General features: G+C 38.3%; 1 protein-coding gene across 1 annotated transcript in view; it reads left to right on the top strand.

Annotated features, from left to right (window-relative positions):
- Positions 1–714: 714 nt before the first annotated feature.
- LOC149170178 (cysteine and histidine-rich domain-containing protein RAR1-like) overlaps positions 715–19,318 on the top strand; it is an 83,030-nt gene continuing 64,426 nt past the window's right edge. The window contains exons 1-2 of the mRNA XM_089428935.1: positions 715–1,078; positions 13,426–13,428. Of these exons, the coding sequence (XP_089285061.1) occupies positions 977–1,078; positions 13,426–13,428 (105 nt within the window). The 5' untranslated portion in view covers positions 715–976. The remainder of the gene's footprint in view (positions 1,079–13,425; positions 13,429–19,318) is intronic.

Raw genomic sequence — 19,318 nt, 5'->3', positions numbered from 1 at the left:
TTCCTTTTTCTTTATGAAACACATAAGCTAAGAAAACTTGTTATGCACTTAAGGTAACAATGAGACATTTTTTCCCAAGGAAAACTTCATAGTATCCCCCTCTTTTTGGAAATATCTAGATGGAAAGTTGCTTAGTTACCAACCATAATAACAATTGATAACCTTGAGAAACTTAACTAGATATAAATAAATACATATAGTTAACCAACCTTTGCATCTTCGAAATTAAAATATTTAATTATTATTGATTTTTTTAAAAACCACTTATTAATATAACATTAAACAAACATCTTATATATTTCTCTTAATTAAATTATAGAATACACCTTGTTTCTTTTCATGTATAAAATCCACTTGTCCTCGACTCAACCATATGTACTGTAATATCACTAAAATAATCCCACATAATTCAATTAAAATCAAATTATTATTATTATTATCCAATTTTAAGGTCAAGACCAATTAAAATACCAAATTAATATATAAAACATGTTGTTTGTAAGACCAAAAAAACATCCACCTAACCATTTAAATAACCTAAAAAAAACATCAACTAAAAAAACATCAAAACAAACTCAGCGTTGAAATAGTAGCAACACCAACCCACCAAAGAAAGAAAAACCATTTTATTTCCATCGCAATACTTTCGCTTTGTGAAAAAATATCCATCTCTGTTTTCAACCCGAATTAAAATGTAACATCCAAATATTTTGCCCCGCAAAACGTATTCCAAAACACGACAATTAAACACCATACAAGAATGGGCATAAAATCCTCCTCCTGACGACGGAATCCAATCCAATGGAGTACTCGAAGTTTCTTCTGTAGTACTACACGGGCACGGACACCAAGAAGTAAATTATATTATATAATTTAAGGCCCTGTTCGTCCCCATAGATTGTGTATCACTGATCTGTTCCATTCCAGTGTGCTTGGCATCATTAATTGCAGGCCTACTTTGCTTTCGCGCGATCTCATGGAGACGGAGAAGCCCAAGATTCGGTGCCAGCGAATTGGGTGCGAAGCCTTTTTCACAGAGGATGACAACCCTGACGACTCCTGCCGATACCACAGTGGTGTATGCCTTCATTTTCCCCCCTGTTTCTGCCTCATAATTTATTCGAAGAAACTTTTGTTGTTGTTGTTGTTTTTTTTAATAGTTTAATGCAAAATGAAGTATTGAAGAAGCTACAGTATAGTTGTCTGAATAAGTTTTCCACAAATTTCTTAAAGGTGGTTATCTGTTAGTTTACTTTTAGTTTGGAAACATAAGTCTTAACAAACTTTTGTGGAAAGATCTCTGTTTGAAAGATAAAACGCAATTCAGAGGGAATTTAATTTATATTTGTGATTTATAGAAAATGCCTACCAGCTTGAGGTGGATGTGTCAATCACAGGAAATGGCAGTGATAGGCAGTTATCCCATCAATTACATTTCAGGGCTTTCGTAGACCAACTGGGCATAATTTTATGCCCAGCAAAGCTAGGGCAGATTAGTTGATTCTAAAGACTGTGTGTTTAAAAACATGGAGCCAACCACGATTATACATGAGCTTGAACTCCACAGACAAAACAGAACAGCAACAGAAATTGACAGAAAGACTAAATCTGTTGTATATGTGTTGTTTAATTATAAGGAGATTGCCTGTACTTATAAAAAACTGGGAGGAACCCAACATTACAGGTGTTGGGTAGTTCACCTTCGAAGCAGTAACAAGTAAAAAATGTACAATGATTAGACACTGACTTGAGTAAACTTAACTACATGGTATATGTACATTGTAAACCAACACCCCGTATCCTCTATATGTGCAACTCAGGGAAGTGTGAAAAATACATTAAACCTCAAAAATGGGTCCTGGCTACAAGGCCATAATAGGTATCCATGTACAAAATGTTCTAAGGATGACCGCTCTCAAAGGACCAGAACAAGGCTCCTAAAATGAAGTAACACCAATGCTGAAACGCCTTGGAGCTGAAACTAAAGAAGATCCCACAAATATGCATTGAAAGGCAAGGGCACGAGGCTTGTGGAGGTCGAAAGCCCCAATCAGGAAGTATGATCAAAACTCTGAAGAAGAGGGCCAAGTAACCTTAAAGAACATGTTTGAATTATGGAACAGGAAAGGATTGGTTGCAATGACACAAGGATGGCAAACACTGACAACTATCACATGAATGCTCCAAGAAAAATTGGTGTTACTTGGGAATCAAAACAAAGGGTTCAATCAGAATCAAGCACCATCAACCATCAAAAGAGCAATGAGGTCTGTGTAGGCCAAAATGTCCAAACAGGAGGTATGACCGACACTCTAAAAAGGGCCAAGTAACCTCAAGCTAGCAATTCCATCAAAGATCCTCATAACAATTCCAAGCAACAATGCAAGGCTAAGCAAAGACAGAAAATGTATGCAGATTTCCTTTAGGTGTTTGAACCTGAAATGCTAAAATGGTGCTAAAACTAGCGAGATAACTCCTAGAAATCATTCTTAAAGAGAGACGCCCCAAAAACTTGGTATACTATGGAATCAAACTCCACATTGTTATAATTTTTATTGTACTCTCTTTAGGCGTTTGAATGTGAAATGCTGAAAATGGTGCTAAAACTAGCGAGATAACTCCTAGAAATCACGCTTGATGTTAGATAAATACCAATCAAATGTTATGATTTACACTTTGTTGCATTGAGATATAACATTTAAACTTTGTTGCATTGAGAGAAGCAAGGTGCACTTTACAGGCTGGGTTGGAAGAGATGCATCACATATGTCTGTACTCTCTTTAGGTGTTTGAACTTGAAATGCTGAAAATGGTGCTAAAACTAGCAAGATAGCTCGTTGAAATCATGCTTAATGTTAAAGAAAAACCAATCAAATGTTATGATTTAAACTTTGTTGCATTGAGAGAAGCAAGATGCACAATACAGCCTGGGTTGGAAGAGATGCATCACATATGCCTGTAATGCTAATAAAATAATGAAAAGAAGTTGGAAAAAAGTGGATATCTGACATCTCATGTAAAAAAAATGAATAAAGCAAAGCTGACCATTCATTTATTACTTCAACATGAAATTTTTTAAATATAAACCAAAAAGATATATCTTACCCCAGGATCTTTTTACTAGCGAGAGTTTTGTACTTTTTTTTTTTAAAATTCCATCTCACGCTTAAAAGTTAATAGATCTGGGGTTGAGATAGATCTATACTAGATTTCTAAACACAAGCAGTTGGAAGATTCATGGCAGGGAAATTATGTATTAAAAACACCTTTTTCTCTTTTGACTAAACCTACCATAGCGGCAATCTGATATGATGATGCAGATTTATTACTGGGTCTGCGAGTGTGTGGATTCTAGAATAAGGGTGTTCGTTGTTTCTACTTCTTACTTTTTAATATTATCTTACCATTTTTTACATAATCAATTATAATGCTGATACAATCCTCCATGCTAACAACTTCCCCCTAGCTTGCTCACGAGAAAGTTCTGGGATTTAGTTGTTGAAAACTGTAGCTGTGGTTGGTATTTTCATTGTCTAAATCAAAGGAGAAATACATTGTTTTCTACTGTCCAAGTTGGCCCCAGGTGGACAGGTTGGCCCCACTTCATGAAGGGGTTTGACCCTTGGTCAAAACCCCTCACATTGATCAACTATATATTAACAATTTGAGTCCCTCATTTGATCATCTATCACACAACAATTCTGACCTGTTCCACAAAAAGAATCTGCTCACACGTGCGAAGAAGATCTGTTTGACCAGCGAGTTGACTTCTTTGTTCTCTGTGCTGACCAGCTTTGATTTGATCCTTCTGCTGCTGATTGACCGAATTCTTGACTGAGGTTGGAGGCTGAATTATTCTGGAATTATTGACCATCTGTTGACCAAATTTATGAGGCTGTTCTAGGTGTTGACCGAGCCTCAACCACAGGAAAAAGTCTGAGGTTCGACTGTGGAGTTGCAGGCCGAATTTCGGCACTTTGACCAGCTGGCTGCAGGCCAACCTTTGGCCCTTTGACCAGACATTGACTTGTGAGCAGTATGCTGACTTTCTTTCTCCTTTGACTCTGTTTGACCTGGAAATTAATGTGGTCAATGTTTGACCTTTGATTGGAATATTCTGATGTACATTTTGATGAATTGAACTCTCTCAATCTTTCTCATAAGGAAAGATTACCGGGTTTTCCCCCTTGTGGGGTTTTGTCCCAAGAAATTTTGGTGTCTCTTGTTTCATTGTTTTTACTGTGATCTCTATTGCTCTACTGAAGTTAATGGTTGAAATTTTCAAGTATAATTGCTTAATGATTGGAATGCTCTAAAGAAGTCAAATTGTATCATTGGAAGTAGTTATCAGTTTGAAAATTGTTCTAGTCTTGTTTGCAACTAGAAAATCAACATGGTATCAGAGCTTTGGTGAAGGAATAGAGCATCGAGATCGACTTGAAGAGTATTGAGTTCCTATATCTTTTGTCTAGATTGATCATGCTCATCATGAATTCCTTCATGAAGACAAAAAACAAACTTGAAGGAGCCCTTATATGAGATACAAGAAGACCTAAAGAGCACTCTAGAAGATCAGTTTTGTTCCCTCAAGCAAAGGTGGATAAGTAGACAGGGAGGCCTAAATGAAGATAAGAAGACAATCCTCCTTCCCTCTCTCAAATGATTAGAATAATTTGAGTATAGTCTGAGTATTTTGTGCGCAGGACCAAAGTCTATGTTAGTCTGAGGTCCAAATCTTTGTGGAGGAGTGCAAGGATTTGAAGTCAAGACTGAGCTTTTCGGAACAGTAAAGAAGGCTGAAAGTCTATTTTAGTTTGCAAGAAGTACAAGTTTTTGTCTCTGCTTGAGAAGGCCAAAACCTTGAGTCTCAAAGACTCCATGGCTTTAGATTGATCATGAACGAATCCCTCATTATCTATGAAGATATTTGGATACACACCTTTCAAGCATAAAATTGTTTCACAGTGACATTGATCAATCACTTTGTTCATATAATGGGATCCTTATTGTGAAGTTGAGGTGTTTATTGAACATATTATAGCAACCTTTTGAAAGAAAGGAGTTGCATCCATTGCAGATCATAAGAATGATGACCATTAAAAGTTGAAGTTCAAAGGTTCTGTTGAAGGCGAAAGACATGAATACGAAAGTAGAAAGGTATTGAAGAAGAAGAAGTTCCTTAGGAACTGTTGAGAAATCAATGCAAGTAGACTTAGGTCTTAGATTCCTCTTTCTTGATAATTACTTGTGAATTATGTTGGCTTCTTTTACTTCTTTGTTATATTATCTTTCATCAAGAAATTACCAAATTATGTGTGTATGAAGATCACAAAACAAGAGACACAAGATGTAGGCACTTTGCCAGGGAAAAACCCAGTCAAAATCTCTTCCTTCAATAGTTTTCCTGAGATAATCCTAGACTCTTCACCCCAGACACAGACTTCCTCCAACCACCAAGTCAGCCCTTTTTTCCGGCAACTTCGATCTAGATCTTCGACCTCGCAGTAGCAAAACTTTGATCTATGCAGCAACAACTACTTTGACCTATGCAACACTTCGATTTATGTAGCACTTCGACCTATGCAACAACAACACTTCGACCCCAACAACTTTGACCCTTTTGCAGCTTCGACCTACTGCAACTTCGACCTATGCAGCAACAGAACTTCGACCCTGCAACTCCAACAACTTCGATCCTGTAATTGCCCAGTAACTTTGCAGAAAAGAGAGAGAGAGCCCAAAAACTTTGATCTTGCACTTTTGCTTCTTCCTCTTGCACTTCGCACTTTTACTGCATTGCTTCTTATGTGTATCGAACTTGTTGAGTGGATGAGCAAATAGATCGAACTACACTTGTATATATAGGCTTCTTGTGGGTCAAATTGCTTCCTTTTAGGCCGACTTCATCAGGCAAGGGCCGACTTGGTGTGGAGGTGACAAAATTTACTTTTGACTCAAAAATAATTCTTTTTACATGATTCAAAAGCCCAAGAAGGGTCTCATAAAATGTACAATGACTCTAATGACTCAATATAAATCCTAGGAGTCCACAATGGGGACTTTGACTAATAAAAGATGACCCAAGCATGAAACCCATGTTTTAATAAGTTATTGTAGCAATAATAAAAAAAATTCTTTTTCATTCTTTTGACATGTACATTACATAATGACTCGAATACATTTATGCGGACCGAACCTAGTTACATTCTTCAACGCTCCCTCTTAACTAGGGAGGTATTCATAATAACATATACAAGTACAAGGAAGATCTCAAAACATATGAACTATGAAGAGTTTAGGCACCACAATGGCATGGACTAGATTCTTGACCAGGGCAATCTATCTGGGTGGGACTAAGATGGACTAAAGCTTTCAACCTATCTAGGTACCATCAGGCTTACTTGCTAACCATCAACCCAGGGATCCAGGTGCGTATCCGAGGTCAGAGCTCTATGACCAACGACACCCTCCCTACTTCGGGATCTAGACATCAACACATAGTGCCAACCTGATGTCCTCCCAGGCGATGTGTCTCACACACACAACCTCAACAAATCTCTTCCAAACTTTTTATCATCATTAACAAGATCAACAATATCTACTAAACCAAGCATGTTTCTAAGATATTCAAATTTCTTATTAGGAAGAGACTTTGTTAGTATATCAGCTGCCTGATCGTTGGTCGAGACATACTGTAGCTTCACGATCCCATCTTGCACTAAGTTCCTAATGTAGTGGAACTAATTGTTGATATGCTTTGTCCTAACATGAAACACGGGATTTTCAAACATCTTGATGCAACTTTGATTATCACAGTTTATCACAGTAGGACCCAGAGGCTTCTCGAACAAATTTGTCAGAAGCTTCCTCAACCATACAACCTCCTTTCCTACTTCACATGCAGCCACATACTCTGCTTCAGCACTACTCAAAGCAACGAGATCTTGCTTTCTACTAATCCATGAGATCATGGCAGATCCCAAACTAAAGCATCCACCTGTAGTGCTTCTTCCATCGGTCTCATTGCCACCCTAATCAGAATCTGTGAAGCCAATCAACTTGACTTCCTTGCTATCGTACTTTAGGCAGTGATGTATAGTGCCACGAAGATATCTCAATATATGCTTGGCAACTATCTAGTGATCATGACGAGGCTCCAACTGAAACTGACTAAGAATGTTCACAAAAAACATATATTTGGCCTAGTATTTACTAGATACATCAGAGAACCCACCAACTTACAATAGGAGGTAGGATCTATGAGACTTGAGTCAAATCTCCTCAACTTCTTGAGATTGGTGATCATAGGAGTAGTCATGGGCTTGGAATCCATCATTCCAAATTTCTGCAACAACTTGATGATATACTTTCCTTGCCCCAGATATATCTCCCCAGGCTTCTGCCATACTTCTAGACCTAGGTAATAGTGCATCAGTCCTAGATCCTTCATCTCAAATTCGGTTGCCAGCATCTTCTTGCATTCTTGTATCCTTCGCTCCACACCTGTAATGAATAGATCATCCACATATAGTAGAATAATGACTGGCTCATTATCCACAACCTTGATGTAGAGATTTGGATCAACAGTACTTTTCACGAACCCAATTCTTAGAAGGTATGCATCCATTCTTGCATACCATGCCCTAGGAGCTTGCTTCAAACCATATAGGGCCTTCTTGAGTCTACAAACATGAGTGTCTTTGCTATTTACTTCAAAGCCTTCAGGTTGTTCAATGTATACTTCCTCATCGATGGTCCCATTCAAAAATGTTGTCTTTACATCCATTTGATGGATATTCCATCCCATTGTAGCAGCCAATGAAACCAAAGATCTAATGGTAGTATACCTTGCGGTGGGTGCAAAGGTTTCTTCATAATCTATGCCTTCCTTTTGAGAGAAACCCCTTGCAACAAATCTAGCTTTGTATTTGTCTATACTTCCATCAACAACGTGCTTGATCTTGTAGATCCATTTGGAGGTGACAATCGATTTGTCACTAGGTCTAGGAATGATTTCCCAAACCCCATTCTTCATGATGGATTGATATTCTTCCCACATTGCCTTCTTCCATACTTCTTGATGAGCAACTTCTTCAAATGTAGATGGTTCAACTTCAATCAGTTTTGTCATATATGCAGCATATCTAGAATATCTTTTCGGCCTTTTGCTTTCTCTAAAGGTTCCTTTTGCAACTCCATGTCCTTCAACATCTTCAAGAGTAGCTTTTAACCAATTTGGCCTCTTCCTAGTGTTCGATATGATCACAGGTTGAATAGGCTCACTTGGTCCTTCTTCTTCTTGAATTGTAGAAGGATCGTTGTGGTGTACTTCTTCTTCGAATATTGGTATATCTTCTTCATTGGAATCAATAGGGATATCTTTGGATTTTTTGTAGGCATGATTTTCATCAAATATAATGTCCCTGCTTACTTCAATATGTCTTCCTTCCTTGATGTAGATTCTATATGCTTTTGAGGAGAGACTATAGCCAACGAAGATCCCTTTGATGCTTGTGTCATATTCTCAAGAATTCTATGAGGACTTCTATTTTGAATAAATACTATTGTAGTTGCTGCTTCTCCCCATAGAAATTTTGGTAAGTTTTGATCAAGGAGCATTGTTCATATACTTTCTTCAATTGTCCTATTCGTTCTTTCGGTCACTCCTTTTTGTTCGGGATAGTAGGGAACAATGAGCTCCCTTTTAAATCTGCTTCTTTACAATATGCAATCAATTCTTTAGAAGTGTATTCCCCACCATTGTTGGATCTCAAAGTCTTTATTTTTCTTTTGGTTAGGGTTTCCACTTCAGATCTAAACTCCTTGAATTTTTCAAATACTTCATCCTTTTTCTTGAGAAGGTAGAGCCATGTCTTTCTAGAGTGATCATTAATGAATGTCACATAGTAATGATGACCTCCAAGTGATTTGTCAGACATAGGCCCATACACATCAAAATGAATGAGGTCTAATATTTCTTTAGACCTTGTTTCACTATTTGCAAATGCTTTTCTTGTATGTTTACCCAAAGAACATCCCTTGCAAACTCCTTCACGATCTTCTTTGGTATTGGGGATACCATGAACTAGTTGGTTAAGAGTGGGAATGGCCTTGTAGTGTAGATGACGATATCTTCTATGCCATAGCTCAATGGGATTGATTTCCATATGAACTAGAGCTTGAGGAGATGGTGTTATGACTCTATATAATCTTCCTACATGAGCTCCAATAAACCGAGATTTAATGATACTTGAATCTTTTCCCCAAACCAAAACCTTTCTATCAACAAAAGCAACTCTATCCCATTTATCTTCTAAGCAAGAAATTGAAAGCAAATTCTTTTTCAACCCTGGAACATATAGTATTTTGGTGAGATGTAACTTAGCTCCATTTTCCAACTTTAAGGATGTTGATCCTAGGCCTCTAATAACATAGCTTTTGTTGTCTCCCAATTCCATTGTATGAGAAGATGGTTCCTTTGATAGAGTGTGAAGTTGTTTACTCTTCCCTGTCATATGCCTTGATGCTCCACTGTCAATAATCCATGCATTATCATCATTAAGTGAACCTATAAGTGCAGCCAAGAACCCTTGACTTTTGACCTTGTTGAATAAGTAGTAGAAGATCTTCTTGATCCAGCTTCCTGCAGTATTGAATCCCATTCTCATATAACTTATCATAGAGGGAGTAACCATTTCCTTCAAGCCAATAGAGTGATCTTCAATCTTTCTTGACCTTAGCTTTGATACCATGTTGAGAAATCAATGCAAGTAGACTTAGGTCTTAGATTCCTCTTTCTTGATAATTACTTGTGAATTATGTTGGCTTCTTTTACTTCTTTGTTATATTATCTTTCATCAAGCGATTACCAAATTATCTGTGTATGAAGATCACAAATCAAGAGACACAAGATGTAGGCACTTTGCCGGGCCTAAACCCCTATCTAGGGGAAAACCTAGTCAAAATCTCTTCCTTCAATAGTTTTCCTAAGATAATCCTAGACTCTTCACCCTAGACACAAACTTCCTCCAACCACCAAGTCAACCCTTCCTTCCAGCAGCTTTGATCTAGATCTTTGACCTCACAGCAACAAAACTTCGATCTATGCAGCAGCAACTACTTCGACCTATGCAACACTTCGATCTATGCAACACTTCGATCTATACAACACTTTGACCTATGCAGTAGCAGCACTTCAACCCCAGCAACATCGAACCTTTTGCAGCTTCGACCTACTGCAACAACAAAACTTCGACCTTGCAACTCCAACAACTTCGATCTTGCAATTGCCCAGTAACTTCGCAGAAGAGAGAGAGAGAGAGCCCAAAAACTTCGATCTTGCACTTTTGCTTCTTCCTCCTGCACTTCGCACTTTTACTGCACTTCTTCTTCTGTGTATCGAACTTGTTGAGTGGATGAGCAAATAGATAGAACTGCACTTGTATATATAGGCTTCTTGTGGGTTGAATTGCTTCCTTTCAGACAGACTTCATTAGGCAAGGGTTGACTTGGTGTGGAGGTGACAAAATTTACTTTTGAATAAAAAATAATTCTTTTTACATGTGTCAAAAGCCCAAGAAGGGTCTCATAAAATGTACAATGACTCTAATGACTCAATATAAATCCTAGGAGTCCACAATGGGGACTTTGACTAATAAAAGATGACCCAAGCATGAAACCCATGCTTTAATAAGTCATTGTAGCAATAATAAAAATTCTTTTTCATTCTTTTGATAAGTACATTACATAATGACTCAAATACATTTATGAAGACCGAACCTAGTTACATTCTTCAACATGACCAAGTCTCAGTAAAAACCAAAATACTTCAGGTGAGGATAAAGAACAATAATTGAAGGCCGAATCAATGACCAAGATTCGTTTGTGATTGTTCCTTTGTCCTCATATTAAAAGAAGTCCAAAACCTCAGTGAATGAATCTCAAACAGTCAAAGCCCTAGTTTCTTTCTGGATTTCGTAAGAAGATTTGAAAGTAGAATGAAAGGCCTCAAGCCTTGAAGATCAAACATGTCTACAAACAAAGAGAAGAATTTGAAATTCTAAGATCAAACCAAGAGCTATGTTTGAAGACCTGGTAGTCCTTCAAACTAAATCTCTAAAGGACGAGAATATCTCTATCAAAGAAAGAAGGCCGAGGGGAAGAAATCTTAAAAATGCTTTGTGCTAGCATTCTCATTTTCTTGTGCGTTATGGAATACACTGTGCTTAAGAACAAAGATTGTCCTAATGACAAAGATTGAAGTTTGACATTTGAAAAATGAGGTGTGTATTATCATCTTTGTAATTTTTTTTTTTAAACTCTGTCAAGATCAAGTATAGGCCTAGCATGGAAGGAATGGATCTCTTTATCTTAAAGTTTGCAAGACTCAACAATATTGTATCAAACCTTTAGAAGATCAGGTATGATGAAGTCCCCTCATCCTTCTAAACTATTGATAGTCCTCAAGGAAATACTGTTAATATGTGACATAAAAGTTGTCTTGATATGATGACAACTCCATGATGATGAATTTATGAGAGCTAATTTGAAGTTTTGATGCCTCTAACTCTTTGTGTGTGAGATGTGTATAACTCTTGTTTGGAGTAATTGATCTCCTATCATCATAAAAATGAGCTCTATCATGTAGAACGGAATATGTGTCTAGAGTCTTACGAGTTAATGATATTCTAGTATGGCCCAACCAGAAGACTGTATCTGTGTCCTACCTCACAAAAATTATATGCATTATACGAAGGACAGTTGTAATGTTGAATTCAAGTATGACTTGGGTTGATTTGAATAAGCTTGTGTATAAAGTGTTGAAGGTACTAAGTCTAAATTGTTAATTTAGCAACTCAGGGACAGTCCCTCCTTTTGACAACCTTCCTCATCAAGAAAGACCCCTCCTAGCCCTTGGAAGAATTTAATTTGATGAAGGAAAAATGTATTTTTAATGTGAAAACCCACATGTGCACAAAAGGTCAAGTCGACTTTAAAGAGAAATTGGGCACCCCTTTGAAGCATATAAATATAAAACAAGTCAACCTCATTTGGATATCATCATCAAGCATCTTCTTCTCTCTCTTCTTTGGATTGGTTCGCATAGGTTTGAAATTGGTTCGTACAGTTTCGAAATTGTAGGGTCTGAGCTCACACATGCGAGAAGAAGATTTTGTTTTGGAGCCGCAGGGTTGGATCGAGGAAAACTTGGCTACAACCGCTCGGTTTATAGGGTACTGCTTGCGGTTGGAAGGCTACAACTGCACTGATGTCTACTAGGTCCCTGCAATTGTGACTTAGAATTCTGTTTATCGTTGACCGTAGACTTTGATCAACTTTTGGAGACTTTGACTTTGATAAGATTTGCCAATTGGGCTCATCTCTTGGATATTGTTTGGTTGGTTTTGTTGGATAGTCAAAGGATTGACTTTGAATCTTGGTTGATGAATTGGAACTTTGTATTCTCTTTGCTGAACATTTTATGACAATCTAATAAGAAGAAGAATTTGAATGGGTTTTCCCCATTGTGGGTTTTTTCGTGGTCTTTGACCATTCTCGGTGTCTCTTGTTATTTCTCTTGATTGTCTGCTGTACATTGCATTTACTGTTCTATCTACAATTGCTATTTATTACTGGAAGATTGATTTTATTGCTAATTGAAGTTAAGAATTGGGCTGAAGTAATTGTGACAACATAGAACAGTGGAAAACTAACATGGAATCAAGAGCCAAGGTGAAGACAAGCCCAAGGAGACAAGAGATAAGAGTAATCATTCTTGAAAGAAGTTGAAGGAACCTATTTGATTTGGTCAAGATGTCTACCTCTTACTTCAAGGATAATGAGAAGCTAGGTGACTCATCTAACTTTGCTACTTGGAAGATCAGGTTGGAAGTTATATTGGATGACAATGATGTTTTGGAATATGTGCAAGGAAAGGTATTTGAGCCTTCGACGAATGCTTCTGCTGCTATCAAATCCAGGTACAAGAAAGATGAGCTCAAAGCCAAGAAAATTATCATTGATGATTTGCAAGATCATTTACTTGTTTATGTTGGTAGCTTGAAGAAGTCTAAGGATATTTATGACAAGTTGGTCGGGATGTATGAAGTCAACAACTTGAATCACATACTCTCTTTGAAAAATCAACTCAAAGAGATGAAGATGAACAAGGGGGAATCCGTGCAATCCTATATCATGAGAGTATCCTGCCTAAGGGATCAATTGCAATTTGTTGGTGAACAAATATTTGATAGAGAGCTGGTGGTGGTGACTCTTCAAGGTCTTCCTCCTATTTGGGAAACCTTCATTACTACTCTAAGCAACAATAATGTTCTTCTGACATTTGATGAGCTCGTTGGTAAATGCACTCAAGAAGAGGCCAGGATGATTGCCAGAGGAAGAATTCAAAAGCATGAAGAAGGAGAGCCCGTTGCATTTGTTGCTTAGAACAAGAAGAGGAAAGGAAGAGGAAGACCATCTTGTTTAAGAAGGCCACCCCTTGAATCAAAGGACTCTAAGAGAAGAGGAAGTATAATTAAATGCTTTAACTGCCACAAGCATGGCCATTATGCTTGAGAATGCCTGGAAAAGAGAAATGATTCAAGATCCAATTGCAACAACATTCGAGGCTTCAACAACAACAAGTTCAATGATCAAAGAAGAAGAGATGATAGAAGAAGAAGGAATGATAAAAGAAGAAGAGATACTTAAGATGATCAAGAAGAAGGCCATTGTCCTCAAAAGAGTTCAAGGAACTCCATGTATGAAAATAATGTAGCTGCTAGTCAATCTGAATATATTCTTATTTTTGCTCTTTCTAGTTCTTCCCCTCCAGATTCGTATGATGGTTGGTGGATAATAGGGCTTCTAGACATTTCTCTGGATATTGGGAAGTCCTCTTAAATCTGGTTGAGAGGGAGACAAATTTGAAAATCATTATTGGAGACAATACTACTCATCTTGTGAAAGGTTTTAGTTCTATCGAATTTCACTTGGACTCCAGTGAATCTGTTCTTCATGATGTTATGTATGTTCTAGGACTAAAGAAGAACTTGGTATCCATATTTGCCTTGGAAGACAAGGGTATGAGAGTAGCTTTCATTAAATGAAAAGTCCTCACATGGCCTATGGAATCTCGCATGAGGGATGCTTTCACCTTGGGATCTACAAGTGAAGGACTCTATAGAGTCAATGGAAGACCTCTGCTAGCAATGGTCCACGACAACAATCATCAAAGTGAGCTGTAGCACCGAAGGTTGGCACATCTGCACTATGAAGCCCTACCAAATTGAAGAAGTTAGTCTCTTAGATGCCTGATGTTCAAGCTAGTCATGATGGAGTATGTCCGGGATGTGCTAGTGGAAAGAAGACAAGGGGACCATTCCTCTCCAGCAAGAACAAAACTGATGGTATTCTTCAACTCATTTAGTTTGACTTATGCGGACCTTTGCCAATGCACTTATAATGTTCCGGGGAAATTAATTGCCCAAGGGATGAAATAACCTATTGATCCCCGTAGGCTACAGTCCTCAATAGAGGGGAAAACCCCCAAATTTTCCAATTTTGGGCGAGTTTGGGCGAGTTTTTGAGCAATTGGGCAAAGAAAACCCAAAATTGGGGTTTGAAGTTAGGGTTGAAGCTTGATGGTACCTATAGTGGTAGATGCCTGGATAACACCTTAGTTCTGATTAATGTCTTAAATCCTTGAAGGAGTGTATGGAACTGGAATCCTTGAGTTGGATTCTTTGTATAGTTTCATGACACTTGGATCTTAGATGTGTTAGGAGGATACCTTGGCAGTTAGGATATCCCTAACATTGCTTATGCTGATACTCTTCTTGTGAGAACTTTTCAAAGTGAGTACTGTCCTTGTAACATTCGTCAATTATGAATACCTCCCTAGTTAAGAGGGAGTGTTGAAAATTGTAACTAGTTTCAGTCTTCATAATTGTCATTTTGGTCGTGTCATTCTTATTATCAAAAGAAAGAAAGAAAAATAAATTTTATTACAAAAGAAATTTGACCTATTAAAGCATGGGTTTCATGCTGGGGTAATTGGTTAATAGGTCTAAGCACCCATTGTGTGCTTTAGGGTTTATTGTCTTGCGTCAAAATCTAAGTCATAGTGTAAAAGACCCAAATGGGCACATGTAATAAGAAAAGAAATTTTATTTTGTCTTTTAGTAAGGTCTAGAAGACCCCCAAGATCAAGTCGGCCTAGAAAAGGCCCTTCAAGCCTATGCAAGGACTACAAATAAAAGAGGACTTCGTCCTCTTGTTTCTCCCATTTAGTAGATATACATCTGGTTTGATATGAAAAGAAGAAAGGGAATACAAAGATATGAAAAATGGAAGATATATTCTCATTGTTATCTTGATCATCTTGCAGAGCCATCTATGAAGACCGAAGTTACAGATCCATCTGTGAAGACCAAAGTTGCAGACCCATCTGTGAAGATTGAAGTTGCAGACCCATCTGTGAAGATTGAAGTTGCAGACCCATCTGTGAAGATTGAAGTTGCAGATCCGTCTGAGAAGAATAGAAGTTTAAATAGCTACATTTTGGAAAGGTCAAACTTGTTGACTCTATAATGATCTTGTTTTGTGGTGGCTGGCTTAATCATGGGGAAGACTCGTTTGTAGGTCTTGGAAGTGTCCTTTAAAAATATTTCTATAAGAAGAAGAGATTCGTTTGGGTTTTCCTCTCTAAGAGAGGTTTTTCCCTAACCGAGTGCCTGCATCTGGTGTCCTTTTGTCTTTTGATGATCTTCATGTTTTGATAGTTGTTTGATGATAAAAGAACATAATGATAATAAGCAAAAGAAGAAACTAACATAAGAAGTAAAAGAATATCACAAGCACTATCAAGTTAAGAGAAAATCATTTAAATTGTTTCCCTAAGGTTTTATCAACATCATGATGACTAGATCAAATTCTGTTGTCTCGTATCTTATGAGAGTCTCCCAGATTAGAGATAAGATTGTAGCCATTGGAGATACCATTGATGCTGCGGTGCTTGTTATTGTGACTCTCTATGGATTCCCTTCCTCTCAGGAACCATTTATTTAGGGAATTTTTGCACTAGAAAAATTGTGCAAGTTTGATAAACTATTTACTGATTGTGTTCAAGTGGGGGCCAGATTGTTGTCCAGGAACCAACTTGCAGAATCTACTGGATGAAGAACTCAAGCGTTTGCATCTCATATAGGGAGAGAAAAAGGAAGATGTAACTTTGGAAAGTTTGATAAGACGAATACAAGTAGAAGACCCACTTAGGATGAGAAGAAAAAGGATATGTCAAAGGTTGAGTGCTTCATTTGTCATGATTTTGGATACCATGCCTCCCAGTGTCCTGAGAAGAAAAGGAAGACAAAGCAGCTTGCATCAACAACCAATTTTAATGATGGTGATGATGATGATGAGGAGCATCCACCTCAGAAGAAGTCAGAGGAATTCTTCCTTTAGGATTTACTGCTAGTAATGTTTGTGGACAGTTGTGCCTCTATGCACATGACAAGTTTCCGAGTTTCTCTTACAAATTTGTTAGAGAGGGAGGTGATAATCCGCAACAGTTTCTTCCTTAATCAAGAGATATCGCAATTCGTGAAGTGGTGTGGGTTTGGAAGCTTTGTAAGACTCTTTGATCTGGTCACTTCATCTTAGACATGGTGTAGAAGGGAGCAGTGAAGCTCCAGTACTTCATATTTTTTTTCTTGATTATTAATATTATTTTGATTTTTTGGTTAGCCTCGTCTTTTTGCTCGGTTATAATTTTTTCTTCCGTGGCCTCCTTTGTGGAATTTTACAGAAAGGAAGAATTTTGGAGACTGCAAATGCAATGATTCATGCAGTAGATGGCAACATTAAGAAGTACAAAGCAAAGTTTGTGGCAAGTGAGTTCTCCCAAAAAGAGGGAGTGGACTATGAAGAGATTTTTGCTCCAATCGCCAGATGATCTAGGTCTTGTATGGCCTAAGAGCTTGAGCATACTCATTAGGAGCGATTGATGTTCGAAAGGGAGGATTGTATAGATTGTTAGGATATCTAGGAATGTGCTAGATGACTGGAAGAGCTTCTAGTTCTGAGTAAGCAAACAGTTAGGCAGAATGGAAGGAGCAACCTTCCAAGAGGATGTCATGGTTTGAGATTATCGGGCTAGATGCTCAGAGACAGGAGGTCTCTAGGAACAGTTTGCCTTCTATGAGGGGACCATGCCAAACAATAAGATACACTTTAGTGACAGAGGGAGTAGTAGTGGCAGAAGGGGTAGCCAAGATTGCCACAGGAGGATCTGCTTCAGTGTCAGTGGGAGCACCCAGTCAGGGTGACCAAAAAGTAGCTATGGTGATGGATCTAGTGAAGGAAGCTAGGCAGTGTATGGTTGATTCAAGACATGCAACAAAGCATGTGTTGAGGTACCTGTGTGGTACAGTTGGATATCGTTTGTGATATGTCTTAGGTGGTGAAGTGAGACTGCAGGGATATATTGATTCAGATTGGGCTAGGAGTGCAGAGGACAAAAAGAGCACCTCGTGGTGCTGCTTCAACTTGGGATTTGCTATGATTTCTTGGTTTAGCATGAAGTAGGCTTCTATTGTACCCAGTACAACAAAGGTAGAGTATATTGCAGCTAATATTGCAAGTCGTGAAGTGGTGTGGGTTTGGAAGCTTTGCAAGACTCTTTGATCAGGTCACTTCATCCTAGACATGCTGTAGAAGGGAGTAGTGAAGCTCCAGTACATGTTCACAGATGAGAAAATTGCAACCATTCTCATCTGTACTTCTATTTATAAACTAGGTCGCTTCAACTCGAAGTTGGTCGATTCAACTGATTGAAACCCCCTTCTGGTCCGACTAGGCCCTTAACTCGAATCAGGGACAAGTCTGGTACCAAACTAATCCGACTAGTCAAGTCCAACTTGAATCAAACCTCAAATTAGGTAGTGGAGACTCAACTAGTAGAGTTTGATCCTGACATGGATATTGCTCTTGATGTTGATATGGACTTGGATGCATTAGGGACTGGTCAGTTAGAGATGTAGATCCACTAGTACTAGCCCTGAGTCCTCCAACTGCAAGCATTTCCTCCACTCAGCCGCAACACAAGTTCATAGCTCGTCTATCTCAGCGTGTAGCTAGTGCTTGTGCTACTACTTCTATAGTTGCAATTGGAGATCTTGATGAAGAGGTAGAGGAGCCATGGGTTTCCTTGTCTGACTCTGATGCAAAGTTTGAGTCAGATGATGTTGCCATGTCTAGTAGTAGTGATCACTAATGATTGATGATTGATCATGTTGATCAATGAGATAATATTCTGTATTAGTGACTTGTAGTCCTGCAGTTGTATTGTTTTGTTGTAGAGGCCATTTAGAGCCTCCTTGGTTATGTGTTTTTGTTCTAATCTCCATATATTACATGTATTGGATAGTGCACTGGGTGCCATTTTGATATAATAGATATATTCATGAGCATACTTTGATCATATGTTGTCTTCTCTCTATTACTCTAATGCTTTGAGTTTGGAAACATGAATGAAAATCTTAAAAATATGTTTTTTAGTTAAAAATTAAATATTTAATGTACTTTTTACAAACATCGAGTCATTGGAATCCACTCATCTAAGTCGATACTGAGTCAGAGTCCGAGTCAGAGTTGACCCTTGGCCGGTTTTGAGTCTGAGTTCGAGTTTTAAAACATTGATTTGTATACTTAAAAGACAAGCATGGCATGATGTAGATTGTCTCCCTCATTGAGAGGGAGTGTTGATGTCTTTGTATGATCAAGTAGACTCTCTCTTGGGAAGCCATTAAGGACTTTGGCTGGGTCATGCTAATTTGACCAGGGGAGTTGGATGCATTCACTTGAGAAGCCATGAAGGACTTTGGATGGGTCATGTTGATTTGACAAAGGGTGTATGGCCTAGGGCAATTACATGATTGGAAAAATCTTCTCCTAAGAAGTCATGAAGGACTTTGGCTGGGTCACGTTAATTTGACCATAGGAGATTGATGTAATTCACCTGAGAAGCCATAAAGGACATTGGCTGGGTGTTGGCTATATGGGGCCTGACCTAGGTTCAACGTTAGTTAGCCAAACAAATCCCTACACGAGTGGCCCTTTCGGCATCAGCCCGCGGAGTGCGGATCGAAGTCTCACCCGAAGCAGTATGGGGGGATGCTGGAACCAAGTTTCCGCACTTGGAGATGGTCTTGATGTCAGTTTATACCCTCTGTTCCTACTTTCATGCAGGTCACTAAGTTTTAGGGCTCTGTCAGTCTAGCCCTTTATTCCGCCCTTCAGTACCACCTCCGTGAAGGTG

Source organism: Pinus tabuliformis, chromosome 4_2, assembly GCF_031772625.1.
Source record: "Pinus tabuliformis cultivar Carrire ecotype Pingquan chromosome 4_2, CPIR1, whole genome shotgun sequence".
Lineage (NCBI taxonomy): Eukaryota > Viridiplantae > Streptophyta > Pinopsida > Pinales > Pinaceae > Pinus > Pinus tabuliformis.
Note: the sequence above shows the minus strand (reverse complement) of the source record. Positions and strands in the feature narration are given on the sequence as shown.